We start from the raw sequence: 20015 nt of genomic DNA on the forward strand, positions 1-20015 counted from the left end.
CCTCGCTGACCCTCCTACGTTGAATCTTCGGGGGGAGGAATTATATCGCCCGTTCCCATGTGAACCGCTGACCATGCTGAAGCAGAATCTCGCGATTCTGGGAAACTGATGTGCAAGCATTCTTATCTTCATGGGAAGAATACTTTTGTAATTCAGTTATAATTTTGCTCTCATACTGTTAACATCAATTTTTGTTAATAAAACTAATTTTTAAAAAAAGGACTTTGACATCCTAAAGTTATATTTCGTACGTCAGTTCCTGCTTTATTTTGATCGTTATAGTTTATAAAGTGCTGAAAACTTTTTATAAAATCCGTTGTAAATATATAGAAAATTAAGCTGGAAAATTATTGTACGCACAAATTTGATTCTAATTGAAGAAAGAGAAAACTGAAAAGTTTGTTTTCTTTATTGTTTTTGACATCTGACACAAATTGAATCATTCCATTCTGGTGAATCCTATTATTAATGACATCACTACGAATCGTTTTTGAATAACACTCGAATAAGATTAAACGCCAAACAACACCTAATGTATTTGAATCACAGACGAATACGTTTTAAATACATTCAGCGCCGGAAAACGCCTCAAGATTCAAATACTTCAGCTATGGATACAGCCGGGTATAGTAGTAAGCGACCGGAGAGAGTGTTGACCTATGACGTAGCACAGAGGTCACTCGTCGGCGCAGGTGATTGGATATTTACGAGAATTTTAAGATATGTGTAATATTCCAACTACTTGGTATTTTTGAATGAAACAAAGCCTATGACAAGGTTTAAAGCGATTTTGCATATCTATTAACATTCTTCATTGTGTTAGGAATCGCACGTTCGAAAGTAAGACCTTGTTAATTATTAGCTCGCAGAATTTTCGACTTTTGAAAGTTGTCCTTTGTAGGAGGGTGACAGCTGGTTAACGGAAAAACATATTTTAACAGAGTATTAACAGATTGTGGCAAAATACACAAATATCGTATTTTGATTACAAACTGATATCTTCAACTCTATTGAGAATTATAAAAATATTCCGGCTTAAAACAAGGATTACTGTAACAGAAACATTTCAAAAAAGAAAGTTACGAATGTTCTGTGTATTGAGGTATCGTCTTATCGAAATCATTGGGTGATGTCCGAGGTATGCCAATAGTTGGATACGTTTTAAAGGAATCAAAACAATTTATAAAAGAACCAACGAAAGGACAGTAATTAAAATTTTTATCGCTGATGATGCTAGTTATTTGAAACCTTATAAACATTGTAAATGTGATATGCCACTGAATTGGAATATTATCACTTTTCCAAAATTTGTAATAAAAGAGACAGGTCCGAATGTGAGAAATAAGTTGATGTGGCCGTGTTGACATAAAACTTTCATTCGAAGATTTATTTTTACGTCGTTATAGTACATTTCTAATACAATAAAACTTTCTTTTTCTATTTTTAAAATTATCTGAAATAACAATTTTATTCCTGAAAAAAAATAACATTTTTTAGTTTTCCCTGTATAAATCAAGAAGGGCGACTATAGTTCTGTCATTGTCTAAGGTACTGTCTAGACAATGGTACATACACACAATGTCGTCCACAAAGACCCCTAGATACCAATTTTGAATGAAATCACATAATAATATCAAACCTCAATCGTAATTATAAATATTCATGATTTCTAATCGAAAATTCTTCATATCGGACCTCACAAACCGTACCGTTTGTTTATCAAATCTGAGAATAAATCACAAATTTCTTCATCTGATTATATGAAGCAAAGTTCATTACTTTTGAAATTAACATTTATCATTATTATGAATTAGTTCATTTGAAATAATTTAATTTTAACCCAGTGAACCACGCGCTTTATTAAAGCCATACATGAATAAAAACTATTAGGTGGTAGAAAAATCGGCCCCATTTCCATACTCATTAATATTGAATCAGATTTTTCCTGTAGGAACTATTTGAACAGAACACATTTTCAGCTGGAATGATTTATTTTATAAATATATAATATCCCCCCGATTATCAGCTAAACCAACCACCACTGTTTTATAGTCCAACCACATAAGTAGTCCAACTTCAAATGTAAATAAACTCTCCATAACCTCTCATTACTCGCCACCCCACGTCGCCCATAACTTGTACAGAAAACCATAGTCCGATACCCGTTTCACATACATAATATTGTATTGGTATAGGCATGGCAACTCTATATGTCTTATTATTACTCCCCCCATGCTCACGCCCGGGTTGAGTGCCTTGAATGGAAATCTTCCCCACACGGTTAATGTGTGCAGAACATCCCATCTCGTCCGCTCCTCCGCAGCGGTCCTCAATTTATTGATGGGCACTTCAACAAGATTGACATCTGACCTTCTTTGGTCAAAATTCAGCCTCAAGGTGCTCAGCTGGCGCATGCGCCCTATCCAAAATCAAATACCACAGAACTTACAGTGTATAGTTTGTTACCGTTCACGATACCACAAAACTAAACTGCCAGTAATCAGGATCATGCTAATTTTCCAACCGCATAACTCAGTAGATGGTACCTAATTTTCTAAATTTACAGCAGGTAATTTTTGAAAGATGCTGTCTCGACCAAATATTTCTTCGCTTGAAATAAATGATTTTGAAAAGTAAAAATAAAAATCAATTTGTTCACGTACGTATAGACACACTGAGCTCTTGAACGATCATTCGCGACAGGTCTAATCCATCCGTGCAAGTTGGAATTAGACAATCTATGTTGAGGAAAAGTTTGTTTTCGAGACGTTTTGTATTTTTTTGAACATTTCCCATTTCCGTCAATTTCCACTTCGGTAGCGCTTTCGCTCGAGTTACAATCAGATGAACTATCTTCCATTTCCGTTGTAATTTGTTTCATATAATTCATAGTACTGGAGACAGTCGAGACTTTTAGTTTCAAGATGTTTGAAGTTATATGGTTTATGATATGAATGAAAATATTAAAAAATATGTTTTCTCACTTTTATAATATAATGGCCTCAGCTACTGAGACTATAACGTATAAGCTGTTAGCTTCGAGTGCTGTCCACTCCCCCTTCTTCTTTCATATTTTTTCAACGTTGATCATTTATAAAAAAAAATCCGCATCTTTATGTTCAAATCCTCTACGCCGCTACCGTCGAGTTAATTCCGAGTTGGCAACTCTGATGAATATATCAAAAAATATTCTTCTTCTCTTTCATCATATAATGGCCTCAGGTGCTAAGACTACAAGGTATCGACTGTGCATTCAATTATCAGCTGTTAGCTTCGAGTGCTGTCCACTGCCTCTTTTTCTTTCATATTTATTCAATATTGATTATTGGTAGAACATTCCGCTACTTCATGTTCAAATCCGCTACGCCGCTACCGTCGAGTAAATTCTGCTACGGTAGCGGAATTCCGCTACGGTTGGCAATCCTGCACTAATGATAGATACTCAGATCGGCCAATATACACGTACTCTGGCCAACAACCGAGGCAGAGAAAAAAGTTTACCTGTGACCGAGGAGTATTTGTTTGGACTACTGTTTGGACTTTCTGTGATTTTAGTACGAAAATAAAATATCGAGTGGTAACCCTGATTGATACGATATTTTATGATACGTGATACGTGATTCGTTCACCATTTAGTTTCTTCATACATGTATCCAGTTATTCAGTTCTACATATATTTTATGTACGCGTTTACTTTGCGCCATTTCTGTTAAGTGGTCATTTCTTGTAGACACGGACGGTAATTGCGTGAAATAAATAACCGGTAACCTGTTTATATGAAAAAAATATATCTACCACTAGTGAAAAAAATTAAATAAATACAGTTCAGTAAGTATTCACAATAAAAATATCACTGGTAACATATTCGAGTCGCAGACGATGAGACTCGCTTAAGAGATCGAAGATTTCAACATCCCCAAACAAAATGCTTTTTCGAAACTAACAAATTTTACCTTCGATTCATCTCATCGTAATTTACCACTTTCATTCATTGTTGGATTTAAAAAATTATAATAAAAATTTAGGTTATGGCCGATAACGAAGACTTGGGTTTAGGTGAGGATCACTTAGATTCCTTCGATGAGACTAATGGTATGCACGACGACTCTTTATTGAATGATACTGATGGAGACGGAACTGCTGGAGATGATCCAGAATTGGAAGCAATCAAAGCCAGGGTTCGTGAAATGGAGGAGGAAGCAGAAAAATTGAAACAGTTACAGAGTGAAGTTGATAAACAAATGAACATGGGCAGTCCCCCTGGTTTGAGTAAGTATTAGGTATAAAGTTGTAGAAATTGACAAATATATACTAGATCAATATTCGTTATAATAGTATTGCCAGGCGTACTATAATTGTCGTTTTCATATGAGTTTCATGTTTTACTGCTCTAGACAAAATGTTTATAGTTTTATCAACAAATTGATACGAGTCTACCAAATACAGCAACTCAGAAGTTTAGTGAAACATCAGAGATGATGCGAAAATCAAATCAAAGCTGAGAAATATCTCTTCAAGAATTTTGGAAGAAGACAAAGAGTAATATTGTTTCTTTCTCTGGAATTGATTTGAAGGTCGGCACTGAGGAATACAACAGACTTGTTGAATTTACTTGTAAAACATAAGCATCTTTGATTTAAAATAAATTTACATCCTCTTCAATTTTCCGTAAAGCATTTATAACAGACATCTAACAAAAATGGAAATTAGTCCAATTCTGTTTGCCCCATAGAAAGTATAAAAACTGTTCACTGTGTATTTCACTACATCATAATTCCCTCCATAAATATATCGATTATATTGAAAATGTCCCAATAACATCAGAAATTACTTTTAATTTGTCTGAAACATAATATGAAAAGCCAGGGAAAATAATGACAGTTAAAATCCAAGAAAAATAGAAATATTCAACATTTTGGTTTTATTGAAAAAAGTTCACAACATTGATGGATCCAGTTATTGCAGGTAAACTATGTATAAATGATTCAATATCTCCATTATGCTGTAAATGGATAGGATAAATTCCATATACTCAACATTGAGATTTCAGGAATTAACTTGAAAATTTTTGTATACTCAGCAATGTAAGAATCATTGACAGCCACATACCAGTTTAGGTTTATGATTTGGATTCAATTATTGAAAACATGTTTTTTCAATTTTTCAAACGAGTTGATCTTGATTCAGTGACTGAAAGAACAAACTTCTTTCATTGACCAAAATAATGTCATTTTCCAATTTGATCCAAGATATTGGACTTGGAAACAATTTTTTTCATACCACCAGTGGTGATCAATCATTGTTTTTCTATTTCTTTTCATCAAATATTGAATTTATTTTATATGTTCTACTCCCTTTAATTTTTTGATGATTGAATAAGCATACCTTACAGTTCTTGTAACGGCATTCAATAGAAATATAAGTTCAATACAAAATTCATATATTTTTTGTTTTGAAATATATCAGCAAAAATGTAGAGTTTTACTGATTAGTTGGATGAATCAGGAATCATATGTATCTGGAAAAGAGAACTGTTGTATATTTGTAATTAATGTAATTTTTTTTGTAATTTCAGCAAGTCCTCTCAATATGTCTCTCGAAGAAAAAATGGAAGTAGATAATCGTAGTGTATACATTGGAAATGTAGATTACGGTGCTACTGCAGAAGAGCTGGAACAACATTTCCATGGTTGTGGCTCAATCAATCGTGTGACTATTCTTTGCAATAAATATGACGGACATCCAAAAGGTTTTGCCTATATCGAATTCGCAGATAGAGATTCTGTGCAAACTGCCATGGCAATGGATGAATCACTTTTTAGAGGAAGACAGATAAAGGTGAGTGTTTTATTTTCTGATTGATTTGGCCTTTACTTGATGAAGTCCATAGTAATTTCATAAACTACACCATACGATTTGATCTCCACAAATTTATTTAAAGAAATATGTCACCAGACAAAGCAAAATTACTATCCTGCGATGTGCAGAATCTATTTGCCAGCATACCTCCTGATGATACTATTACTTCAGTTATAGAATTATTAGATACAAATAGAGTGAACCCAGTTATAAAAAAAGAAATTGTTGACCTTCTGTCGACATGTCTCAAATGAAATTATTTTTAATTTAACAAAATTGTTTTTCTTCGAAAGGTTCAATTATGGGAAAGTCCTTGAGGCCCTTACTTGCGAAAATTATTATAGATAACCTAGAGAAGTCGTTTTTTAAATGACCTTTGATTAAGTATTTCTTGTATTGGCATAGATATGTGGATGAAGTTTTAGTTTGTTTCACAGGTACTAAGATACAATTGGATATTTTTCATATGGATATTAATAAAATTCTTGGACAAATAGTAGAATGAACAACAAACTTGGTTTTTCAATTTATCACGAACCTTCCCATACGGGTATTACTACACATTACGATTCTACCCATCCATATCAATACAAAGTAGTTTCTTATACTAGCATGATTCATAGATTATTCAATGTTCCTAGTTCTATACATAATTTCAATAAAGAACTTAATATCATCAAGCAATTTGCAGTAAACAACTTATTTAAAGCTGAATTAATAGACAAAATTCTTTTTATAAAAGTCTATGCAAAAGCAATTCGTAATTTTATGTCCTATTGATAAGTTAGATAATGAAAATTCTAGAGCTTTAATATATTTTGGTCACCTAGGAAGGCAAATGATATTTCATACGTACTTTCATATCCGTGTATAATAAAATAAACAAAAATACATGAAATAAAATGAATTTACACATATTAGAAGCCGAAACTGTAGAACATCCAACAAATATCTTATTACAAAATTTGTCATTTTGTAGGTTTATATGAGTTTCCTAACTAAGAGTTATATCCATACGTGATACGTAAAAGAATTTAGTGTGATCAGATATTGAAATAAACTTATTTTGGAGTTTCACATATAGTGAAGGATTCCTCAAAGCTGAGTGATTTGTTGAAATTACAAGTCCTGTTTGGAGTTTACATTTTGTACTTTCTCTTGATTTTTATCGAGAGTTTCATTTACTGAACTTCCATTCGGAACCATCAAATCAAAATATACTTTATAGTCAAAAAAGTCTAGTTTTGTTGACAAAGTAAAAGATACATAGTACAGGAATAAAATATAGACAGAAGTAAACACAAGCATTTAAAATATAAATAGAATAAATGTGCACCTATAGAAATTGTAATTTGAACATTTCGTATATATACCCATACATAAATCACATAAAATTTTCTTTATTATTATTAATGAATAAAATATCGATAAAAAATGTTAGTAGATCATTTTGTCAATATTTCAACTTTCAACAAGTTATCACTCTAAGTGAGTATCCTATACAATAACAGCAATAAAATCACAAAAGAATAGGCAGTTCACATTTTTCATTGAAAGTTGCCATTGTAAAAGTCTTGCAAACTATAATAGGGTCTGCTCAAGTTTTTTTGTGTATTTTCTAAAGCTTAAACAAAGTATTTGCTGTTGTATGATGCATTTCTTCAGTTTCATATATCATTTTACTTATTAGTATAGTAATTTCATGTTGGTATATTGGTTTTGAGTTTAGAATTGGAGTAACTGGCAGTTGCATAACAAATTGAATACTTCTTGGTTTCCTCAGAACCCTCAATGGATTATATGGCCTCATGACGTGTGAACTGATGGGCACATTTCCTAGATTCAAAAATAAATAAGGGAACATTTCAACATCAGCAGCTAACCATTTGATTCTCATGTATTCTACTAATTTAGTCAAATCTTATATATCTTAGTGATTCTCAAAGAAGCAATATACTTTTTTGAACCTTCACTTCATTTCGGAAAAGTAGTTTTTCATTAAATTCAGAATTCAACATTCAATGTTCAACTAGAAGAGTTTTCTTATATTTGGAGAAATATAGTAATGGCGATTTGATATGAATTAGAAAATTATGTTCAGGTTATGCCAAAAAGGACGAATCGTCCAGGATTATCAACAACAAACAGGCCTCCAAGAGGTCGAGGAATCTTCCGTGGATCAAGAGGAATGGGTAGAGGATTTTATTCTGGATATAGACCAATGCGCCGGCCAAGGTAAATGTATTTTTGTTTATCAAATTAGAAACAACATAATTTTCAGTAGCCTTCTAGGACAGTTTACATGTTTCGTGCTGCATATATTTTTTAAATAAATCTACATCTAGATAAATCTACTACATACTCTTGTTTCGGTTGATTTTACTGGGTACTATGATATTCACTAATCTAAATAATTTAGAAATAATCAGAAAATTTTTACAACTGTAAAAATGGCAGTTTGCCAAGTCAAACCTGAAAAGTTGCAAATAGGAACAGTTTGTTTGAAGGTGATTGACAATGGAACAGTTTCTTCAATAACAAAAACGACATCCAATAAATCCTCATATTCTAAAACTACTTGCAACAACAAAATAGTCTAATACCAGAATAACTTATCATAATTCTTATGAATTCAATACAGTTAGTAACTAATATACCAGTTGACAAAGAAATCATTATACGTCGCCTTGGATCAAATAATTCTAATGAAAAAACAACTTAACAATCTTCAAATTTCTGAAATACTTGCGGTCATTGATTAGTTGAATTTGGTTTATCCAAAATACCAAGTACTCTATTTGTTGACAAAAACTCTGAAGTGATAAAAAGGTTTTTTTTTCCAAAAACTAACCTTTTCTAAAAATAATTAATTTTTAATAAACGATAACCATATATCTGTTCATATTATTTGAAAACTAAATGGATGGATGAATAAATAAATAAATAAATAAATGTCTTCATGAGAAATATTGATATTTCCTGTACAAAGTTCATTCCCATTTCAATTTTTTTTCGATTGTGCAAGATCATAATTTCCAGAAAATCAACTAGTGTCACTATTCTTCACAAAAAGCTTCTTTTAAGCAAAACTTTTGTCATTTTTGAATTTATTCAACTCCTAAACTGTTTGCTATTTACATAAGGAAAACAGAACATCTTAAAAGTTACTGAAATTGCATTTTATGCGTTAAATTCTGAATTTATTGTAACTGTTCATTGAGTTCATGAAATGAAATTGAATTTTAAAAGAAGACAAGACATGTATAACTGTCATTTTTATAGAGTAGTTCAAAATTATTAAATTTAAAAGATTTTCAATGGAAAAGTTTGTGATACTTTTGTCAATAAAAATTAACATTTCACATAAAGTGAAATCTGAATACATGTGTTCTAGAAAACTTTTTTTTCATTTTTAGTCACCTAAACCTTTTTTCGGGTGTTTTCCTGTTACTATAACATGTTTTGGTTAAATCCAACTAACATGATAATTGGAGTACTACTGTACTTGTTTTTTGGCGTTTAAGGCTATTTCATTTAGCTTATTGTGCTGAGACAGGCAAAAAGAATAATAAATAGGTTTTACCGCCTCCTTTGGAACATACAGGTTTTGGCTTTCCACTTCTCCATCTATATACAAAAAAAAATGTAGTATAAAGATGGAGAAGTAGAAAGCCAAAACCTTTCCCAACAATTAATCCCTCCTATAAATATACACCTTTCAATTTAACCATCTCCTTATATCAGAATATCTAAATTTCAGAGAATAAGAATCATACAAATACATTTGTATGAGGACTACCAATGAGGTTATTGAATTATCTGGAATAATCATTATTTTTTGTTATTTGCAATCTCTTGGATGTTCATTATTTTTCATTTAATAATTATGGACTATCTCTTCTTCACACGCTTGCAATTTTCAAATAGATGTATTTCATCACTTTGCACGATTACTTTCTTTCTTTCAGTAGGCGTCTGTTGTTTCTATTTTATCATGAACAAAACTTTTTTTTAATGAACTGATCTCTGCATTTTTAGGGGATACAGACGAGGAGGATATTATGCACCATATTGATGCATTTGAAAAGTAAGGAACACATTACATTTTTTTACACATCCCTTTATTGTTTATCGAGTCACTCATTCAGTGTGAGAAAAAAAGAAAAAAAAGCAAGGATATGAAAAAAAAGGCGAAGACACTGAAAAAAAAAGACGAGTTTCACGAAAATTATCATTAAGTACAAACTAGTGCTTATTTTATGTTTTGTTTGACGTATGAGAGAAATTCAAATATGAATCTTTAGTTTTTGAGAGAATGTGTTTTGGGTGAGTGCTATTACATGATTCGATATTTAACATAAAGATTGCAGGTACCTTCGGCCTACCAAGGTAGTATGTTTTTTCAGAAGATTAAGTAATATTGGAAAAAATGTAAAAGAAGTAATGTGATGTAAAAATTATGAATTAAAAATTGGGCAAAATGTACATTTTTGATATTCTTTCATCTGATTCCCCTTTACTGGTTTGGTAATGATAAATTTCCTATTGATCCATGAAATATAATTTGTATTGCCAAACATGCGCCAAACAAACTGACTGTTATAAAATAGCAAGTATAGCTGAGGCACCAGTCAATGTAATAATTACACTGATGATCTTCAAACAAGACTCAATCTCTGACGGAAGCACCAAACTCTTTCGAAGGTTCAAAATAGATAAACACCTCAATCTAGCAGACCACTATCATAATTAATATTCATGCAGTCATTGTTCATTGTGGTTCTGACGTTGAATTTGGACATTATTACGCCTTGGTCAAAGACGAAACGGACTGGTTTAAGTTTGACGATAATCGTGTCACGAAGTGTTCTGACGATGTATTGAAATTATTGGAGCCTCTGGAGACATCCTACATTTTGTTTTATGAGAGAGAACACATTGGCAGATCAAGATCTTCAGATGATGTGGTGCTGCAGGTTTTTCCGGGTTTTCCTGCAGCTGAAAAAGCAGATGCGCCATTGGAATCAATAAAGTCACCCCGGAGCGTCAATTAATTTTTATTGTTGTATTATTATTTCACAAAAAAAATTAATGTTATTCAAAAAAAAATTAATAATTTGTTATACCTTTTACGGGTAGAATGAAATCTAGTTCTTATCTTCCTCAGATCATTGTTCACTTCTAAGAGATACTATGAAGATGATACTTTTCTAGCAGCCTTTGGTGTGTTCATTCTGAATCTGACCTTAGAAGTGTAAAAACAGGTTTTCATTATATTCGAGGTTTTTCATCCAGAATTTGTCAGGGCACCTGACAGTACAACTATTTTCCATTTTTAATTTCAATTCAGAAACATGATTGAAACTCATTTAATTAGCCTTTTTATAAATCTTTGAATGCCAAACTGCAGTAATACTGCACGCCGTAATTCAAAACCTTATGAACCCAAAATGTTGGGTTCATAAGGGTTGGGTTGGGTTCATGTTTAAGGTTTTGAGTTTAAGGTTGTAATGATTGATGAATTTTAAATTCTATGCAATGTAACAAATACTAATTATTAGTCTAATAAATTTTAATTGACCACAACAAAATATTCCCCAAACACTGTTGATAAAAATTCAGTTCAAGGAGAAATGTAAACGTGAATGTAGCAAAATGTTTTTTGGACTTTTAGGGAAGCTAACGCTTGGATCAGATTCCGAACTTGTCTACAATTATGTTGCTGAGAGAAATAAATAAGTGTGGGGTTGAGTTGGCAAAAATCATCTTCAGGTATTTGTTTGAATTCTCTATCAAAACTTTCGGGAAAAAAAAGGGTTTTGCTCTCTACTTTCATATAAACATTAAATTACACGAAAGAAAAATACTTTCAAAAGAAATTCTTTTATATGAACACTAAATTATACATAAAAAGCGAGTGCTTTAGACCACATGACTGAAGTAAAACTTCTTTAGCTCCATGTATATGTATGTTTATATATATATATATATATATATATATATATATATATATTTATATATATATATATATAATATTTATATATATATATATATATAATATTTATATATATATATATATATATATATATATATATATATATAATATTAACATTTGTTTACATAAAGGATTTGAAGCTTTGATAACTTTTACTTCATTATATGCGAGCGCCGCACAGAAAGCTGAAGTAAAACCATCAGGCACCTGTGCAACGTCTTCGATTTGGAAGATTCGTCGAAAGCACTATGAAAAACAGAAATTAATTTCATTTGGTCCATAGGACCAATCAATAGACCGGTTTGGGGTACTTGCCCCATAATCAGTACCGGGCTTGGTCTCTTCAGAATGGTGTGAACCGTCTCACGGCCAAACAAATTAATTCCAGCTAGTCATGAACTCTTTCTGCAGTTGATTCAGTGGCATGTCCTAGCTCTGTCTGCCACCTGCAGACAGAGCTAGGAAAAATCTCCACAAACACATACTACGGGGTGGTAGTCTGAATAATGATTAATATTCCGAAGAAGTTATTTTCCACTATGGAAAGCAGAAATTGATTTATGTTTTTCATAGTGAAAGCGAATTTTCAATGAATTTCAACCAGAAAAAACCACATCCTATCAGTACGTGACATCGTACATCGAATTCTGAAAGAAGCAAAATTCCATCCTTATACAATGCAGAATGTACAAGAATTAAATTAAGATTATCTTAACAGACGTACAGAGTTTTGTGAAATTATGAGTCACTTATTGATTGGTGATAATAATTACCTCTACAATGTGTGCTATTTTGAAGAATCTTCTTTTTATTTAAATGGACATGTGGACAGGCACAACTGCAGATACTGAAGTGATGTAAATCCTCATTGGTAGAGGGAAACTCATTCACGAACTCTCTAGAAATTGAATGTTTGGGCTGGTATTTTGGGAGACCATACTGTAGGTCTATATTTTATTCAACGTAACCTCAACGGACAAACTTATCTTGAACTTCTTGATACAACTGTGAACCCCAGAATCACTCAGTTACTTGAAGATGATGATGATAGTCTACTTGAAGGTCAGCTCACCAGGTTGCACCTGAACGTCAATTTTTAAATGACAATTTCACAGGGAGATGGATTGGATGGTAAAGACCAGAATGGCCTGCTAGATCTCCTGATTTGTCACCATTAGACTTCTTTTTATGGGGTCATTTGAAATCCAAAGTTTATATTACACAGCCAAATTATCTTGATGATCTACGCAGGAGAATTGTTGCGGAGTTGCTTGCAGTGACTCCAGAAATGTTGGGAAATGTGCGAAGACATTTCGAAAATCGTTTATACTTCTGTATGGAACTGAATGTTCACATTTTGAACCTTTCATATGATGATTACATTTTAGGTGATGAAAAATAAAAATATCTTGATAGAACTTAGTTTTCATTAAAACTTCAACAACACTTGATCAATCCTCAATTTCAGTAAACCATGTATTTAGGATTGAATTCCCTTAAAAATGATGTATAGTAGTATAGTAGTCACATTGAAAATTCTGAAGTGGGGGGTTGCTGAGGATGAGGGGATTGACAACACAATGATGATGTATTCGGTGAAAGTGTTCCCTCTTGGAATAAAAATCGACGGGTCTGAATGATTTTCAATGCTTTTCACGAGTTCGCAGATTAGGGGGGGGTGACAAGTTTTAGCTGACACACACTGTATATTAATTTTCAACAGATATTTAAATTTATGAGTTTTCATCCATAAATTAACATTTTTGAACAGATTTTTTTTAAATTTTTTGTTTTCATTATTGGATAAATCAGTAATTACTGTGATTGATTGTAAGACCAAGAAAAATGGCTTCTGATATGAGAAATAGGATACATATGTTTTCGAATTCAAATAAGAAAGATATCTAGAGAAAACTGCATCGATTGTTGTTCCATGTCTTGTGGTGGGTTTATTTCGTTATATTCATTCGTAGTTGTAATTTATCTTGTAGAAAGTTTACCAAGAGTTGTCCATCTTCGTCCGCGAAAATTAACTTTGAAATCTCCTGCTAAAATTAGTGTCAATGTTTGATAGTTTTCTCCGTATTCTTCAGAGCCTACTTGACCGTAAAAATGTGCTCGCACCCCTTCTCTTTCTCTCTATTGTCACTACAGTAATATAAGAAACGTAACTCTCTTTTTCTATCTTCACTAACTTATACCTCCCTCTCAACTTCCGTTCGGCTCGCCCGATCATACTTTTCGTAACGCTCTCGTCACGCATTCACCCCCAAGTCAATCGTAAAGAAGTTTTACTTCTTTACCCCTTTTCTCTAATCAGTGTTTATTCCAAACATTCGTTATGGAATTTAAACAGATTCATAGAATTGCTACACAGTATAGAAAATGAAAGAGGTAAAATTACTCTTACATAGAACACTGTCATCCTAACTGGTGGTCTTCCGATGTTACAGCATAGAACATTTTTCTTATCGGCTCAGCAGCACTCAATCCATTCATAAAATTACGACTTTGTCTCGAATGAGTTTAATCTGCTCATGTCGCCGATGACGGTACGTAATGACATTCTTTCGCATATTTGATCAAATCCCAGCCATAGAAATCTTGTAAGGGGTATATTTTTAGCCTTTTCCATACCATCATAAATTTTGGAAGTTTATAACTGTTTGTAATAATATCTTTTCTTTCAAAATCGAACTCTTGGTCTTAGTGCATGCTGATTTCTTGTACTTGGAAGTTTTATATCAAGTAGGGTTTTTATTTTCAGAAGTCTATTTGTATGTAAATAACCACCCAAGACTGTCTTTGAAAAAAAGGGGTATGACACTTCCTCACAAACAAATATAAGTTGATATGTTTCTGCATTTTTTTGTAAAATTATTTCCCTGGCAATTCTGCTTTCGGTAGCAAATCTATGATTTGTTTTTTTTTTTAATCTGACGTTACTCTCATTTATAAACTTCTTGGGTTTGATACACAAAAAATAAAAATTCACTTTGTGAAGTTGATTTCATGCATTTTGCAAAATGAAACTGAATGACTTGTCTAACCTCATCAAAGAATTTGTTTGAAGGTGGTTGACAATGTTTCGTGGTGTATTTCATCAGTTCGGACTTTCATTGTCTAATATAAATTGATTTGAAATCCCTGAAAAAAATAAAATTATTAACCGTAAATAACAATTTTATTAAACAAAAAACTGAAATTACAAGGAAATAACATACAAGCTACAACCAAAAAAATAAAAAATTGAAATATTAATAAAAGCTGAAAATTAAAAAATATTATTAACAAAAATGAAAAATAAAAAGATTCCAAACCAAGTTACGTCACGACGTTTCGATTGTTACTATCCACAATCGTCTTCGGGTGATAACTGAACTTATTCCTTCGAGATCTGACTATTTATAGGTCATTCGAGTGCTTTCACCTATCCCCTCTTTCCTCTTTACGCTTCATTGGTTTTAGCGGGAGATGACCGTTTGGCGGGAGTTGGTCGTTTTTCGCTTGATTAGAGGTTTCCATATGTTACGTATCTCTATGCTAGCTTGACTAAATGCGTTGTTGGACAACATATAAGCGGATTCTTTGAATTTTCTCCTAAGCCAGTGTTCTCTTTGTGGATGAATTCAGCTTGAGCCCACTTGATATTATGTTGATGAGTCCAAACATGCTCTGATATTCCGGATTTGCTGGTTTCTCCTCGCTGTGTGTGTTTCTTGTACTCAGCAATGCGAACTTTCAATGGCCTCTTAGTTTCACCGATGTATGATTCTCCGCACTCGCAGGGTATCCAGTAAATGCAATTCTTGGAATCGCAGTCCGCGTTTGGTGGCCTGGTTTTTGTGAGGCTGCTACGGATAGTGTTTCCAGATCTGAAGCAGGTCCTGATGTCATACTTGGACCCAATCTTTCTTATCATTTCCGATCATCCTCTGATGTAGGGAAGTACAAGTACTGGTTGTGGCGGCTTCTCTTCCTTGTGGAGCTCTTGCTGTCTTTTAGCTAAAGCCTGTTCTACCATCACTCTGGAGTACCCACTCCGTTGAAGGTCATTTTTGATGATGCCTAGTTCTTTTTCGACACCTTCCTTTGTATTACAGAGCTCGAAGGCACGGTCTAGTAGAGTCTTGATGATTCCTCTCTTAATCGATTGATGGTGGTTGGATTTCTGTTTCAGATACTGTCCTCTGTGAGTTGGTTTTCGATATACAGATGTTTCCATTTAGTGTCGGTCCTCTTCACCAATACGTCTAAGAAAGGCAATTCGTTGTGGACTTCCTTCTCCATTGTGATAGTGATGGAAGGACTTACGTTGTTGATGTTGTTACGGGTAATATTTTTTTCAGAGATTTCCAATCAATTTATATTATATTAGACAATGAAAGTCCGAACTGATGAAATACTTATCAAAGAAGTTTTTTTTCTGATTGATTCGGTTACTTGATGGAGATCCATAGTAATTTCAAAAACTACTCCTCACGATTTGATCTAACTTTATTTGAAAAATATCACATGTTTTGCTAGCACAATAGCTTTTTCAAGTGGAATCACTTGAGAAATGAAAAATATCACGTTTCGCTAGCACAGTAGCTTTCTCAAGTGATTTCACTTGAGAAAGCTACTGTGCTAGCGAAACATGTTGTGATATTTTTCCAATAAAGTTTGTGGAGATCAAATCGTGAGGTGTAGTTTTTGAAATCAAAAAGAAAGTAGGTTGTTCATGTATGCATATGATACTTTAATAGCAGTTACAGGAGATACTTTCCAAGAAGTTTCCATAAAAACTGACAATGTGATTAAAGATTTTGTATTTTGGTGTAATATCAATCAATTAATTTTCAATTTAGAGGAAACAAAATACATGCAATTTTCATTAAAACGGTTGGCCAGTGAAGAAATTCCTGTCGAAATAGAATATTTTAACCTATAAGGGTGATCTATAAATGTCTTGGCACTATGATTGATGAAAAATTTACTTGGTCTGAACAAATCAATTGTGTGCAAAAAATTGAACCAAGCATTTGTTTGCTATTCACAGACTAAAATACACCCTAAGCAAAGCATCTCTAACCAATGTTTAGAATCTGCATCAAATTTTGTTCAAAAAATGGAAATGAGTGCTCAAAAACACTTGAAATGTTGATAGTGGCATACGGTGATTGAATTCCGAGTCAGAAAAAAGTGATACCAGTGATACAACCGATGAAAATGTTGTGAAAGTGAAGAAATTATTATGGAGAATCGCTGAATTTTGTCAAAAAACCGTCACATGAGCATCGCTCAGGAATTGTTGGCGATCCAGATTTGCTTAAAAGGGTCATAACTGGTGACGAATCATGGGTATATGGTTATGACATCGAGAGTCCAATGCCAGAGCCCAGGAGAGCCAAGATCAAAAAAGCACGCCAAGTTCGATCAAATGTCAAGGTTTTGCTCACTGTTTTTTTCGATTACCGTGGCGTAACGCATCTGGAGTTTTTGCCACATGGTCGCAAGGTCAATAATGAGTATTGTCTTGAAGTTATGCACCGCTTGCGAGAAGCAATACGAAGATAATGGATATTGTGGAAAAACAATTCGTGAGTTGCATCGCGATTACCTCACACGTTTCCCTCTCCCGCTCACTAAAGTCTCTCTGAAACACTTACCAACGACGCGCGACCTTGAAGTGGGCCAGAAGCCTCTTTGTTTATCTACTACAATGCCCTCGCTCATTCAGCAATTAGTTATAACATAACGTTATGTTATAACATATGGGGACAAGCAACGCAATGTGGCCGGGTATTCATTAATCAAAAAAGAATTATACGACTGATTTGCAATCTAGAATATCGAGAATCGTTTAGACCAGTCTTTAAAGAAAATTGAATACTTACTGTAGTGGGAATTTATCTATTGAAAATATTAGTGTCTGTTCATAATAACATTTAAAATATCGAGAAAAACTAGAATATTCACGGTTATTCGACAAGAAATCACAATAACATATACCTTAAAAGTTTTCGAAATCTATCTTATAAGCGATCGCCAGAATAGGCTGGAAGTTTCTACTATAACTTGCTGCCGAGGAATATAAGAGAAACTTCTATCAACTTATTAAAAAAAAATGTGAAAACTCTCTTAAACAATAATCCTATATATGCAATTGATGAATTTCTAGATTTGGTTAAAACATATGTGTATATGTACATCTGTGTAAAAATTGATATAGTGTGTATATTTTATAATTTTAAATTTATGAGTATCGTCAACATCGCAAATTTGTATGGATGAACTATCTTTATCTATTTGTATATTGGACGAACCTAATATATATTATATGGCAAAAAAGGTAATAAATGAATTGAATTTAGGTTGTTGGTGCCCTAAATTTACATTTCTTCGAATATATTGTTTTTATTGTGTCACAAAAAATATTAAGTACAATTATCAAGTAGATACCATTTCACTGTCATGAAGTAACTCAATTGAAGATCTTGGTGTATATTTTGATCAAACATTGTCTTTTTCCAACCACATTAGATCGAAAGTAAGTTAAGCATTGAGAGTTTATGGCTTTATAGTTCGCAATTGTAGATCTTTTTCAAACATTCTGCTTTATTTATTCTTTATGTAGCCTACGTAAGGTCAAAATTAGAATATGGCTCTGTTCTATGGTCTCCATTTTACAATTGCTATAATACATTAATTGAAAAAGTTCAACGTTGTTTCCTAAAGTTTATTTACTTCAAATCTTATGGTATCTATCCTGATAGAGGTATTCCTTATGAATCTTTAACCATAACATTCAATATTGAAAGTCTGGAATTATGCAGAAAACTTGCTGGAATAATTTTTTTGTATAAATCACTGCACAACAATGTAGATGCTATGAATGCTTATAAATTTCTGTGTGCCTCATTTCAGAACTAAAAGTACAAAAACTTATTACAGTCGACTGGCCAGAATCAATTTGTACCTCAAGTCACCTATCTTTAGCATTTGCAATAATTTCGATTTAATTTCAAATTTGTGTGATATCAATTTTGATTTCCTAGAATATATTGTTGACACTGCATTTCAGTATTTCATGAACACTTTTTGATTTTATTATATTATACTTTTGTTATTCATTTATTCAAATTGTAACTTTGTAATTATATGACCTATATTACTTTTTCAACATTTTCAGTTAACCCTGTAGATGGTTTTTTAACTGTTGGGTACTGAAGGCTATTATTGTTATTATAAAAGTTTCTAAGCTCCTATGATAATCATATAGAATAGAATTTGTCATTAAGAATTTTACAATTGCAATGCATTACATGACACTCATAAAACTTTATCAGACTAGACAAACCTGAGCACTAGGCTATGTATAAAATATAAATAGATACATACATGTACATTAAAAGGGAAAATAAAAGCATATTATTGAGTTACATTAGGAGTTTAAAAATTCAAGCACAGAATAAAATACATTCTTTGCTACTTGAATACATACTCTCGATTTAAATGTTTGCAGACTGCATTTATTTCCAAATACTTTGATTGCATGGTTGTAGTAAATGATGCCTTGATAACCGGCAGAGTCCTGTCCCACTGCCAAACGTGAGTAAGGTAGTCCTAATTCGTTACCCCTTCGTGTATTGTAGTTATGGCACATATTATTTTTTGTGTAGTGAGCATAATTTTTTTAATATTTACGGCTACTACAATATGTAAAGGCAGGGAAGAGTAAGTATGGACAACTGATTGAATGTGTTCTTACATGATTCTTTATAATGAAGTCCAGCTAGGCATCTTATCACTTTTTTTGAGTTTGAATACCTTCAAGGCGTGATCTGAGTTTTCTCAGAAGGGCAGCTCGTAAGATAGAATAGACGGCACAAGTCCATAGTGTATTAATTTAAGCACTTCCAGCGAGACAGTTCCACGTAATTGTTTTATTACAAAACAGCTCAGTTTTGTTACTATATTTTCTATGTGTACTTCCCATGTTAGTTTTTGATCGATGGTTAAATATTTCAAGTGACTTACATGCTCAATGGACCTGCTATCCATTTTTATAAGAGGACAATAATCATAGGAAAGTTTTTTTTGCTGGAAAATCATAAATACCGATTTGGTGACATTTACTGTTATCCCATTATTTTTTACACCACTTGGAGAATTCATG

The 20015-nt window shown here is 32.7% G+C and overlaps 1 protein-coding gene across 3 annotated transcripts; it reads left to right on the forward strand.

Annotated features, from left to right (window-relative positions):
- Positions 1 to 3584: 3584 nt before the first annotated feature.
- On the forward strand, positions 3585 to 10344 carry Pabp2 (poly(A) binding protein nuclear 1). Of its 3 annotated transcripts, none has more exons than XM_023163964.2 (5): positions 3585 to 3828; positions 4057 to 4269; positions 5576 to 5838; positions 7961 to 8094; positions 9898 to 10344. In XM_023163964.2, exons 2-5 carry the CDS (start codon positions 4095 to 4097, stop codon positions 9932 to 9934), a joined length of 609 nt encoding a protein of 202 aa, XP_023019732.1. In that variant the 5' UTR covers positions 3585 to 3828; positions 4057 to 4094; the 3' UTR covers positions 9935 to 10344. The 3 variants fall into 3 exon arrangements, with proteins under 3 accessions (XP_023019732.1, XP_023019729.1, XP_023019731.1); XM_023163961.2 differs by having other exon boundaries at positions 3586 to 3828; positions 4026 to 4269; XM_023163963.2 differs by having other exon boundaries at positions 3588 to 3828; positions 4026 to 4269; positions 9907 to 10344.
- Positions 10345 to 20015: the final 9671 nt, after the last annotated feature.

Source organism: Leptinotarsa decemlineata, unplaced genomic scaffold, assembly GCF_025532065.1.
Source record: "Leptinotarsa decemlineata unplaced genomic scaffold, Ldec_3_MD MMD2_tig00003736_RagTag_RagTag, whole genome shotgun sequence".
NCBI lineage: Eukaryota > Metazoa > Arthropoda > Insecta > Coleoptera > Chrysomelidae > Leptinotarsa > Leptinotarsa decemlineata.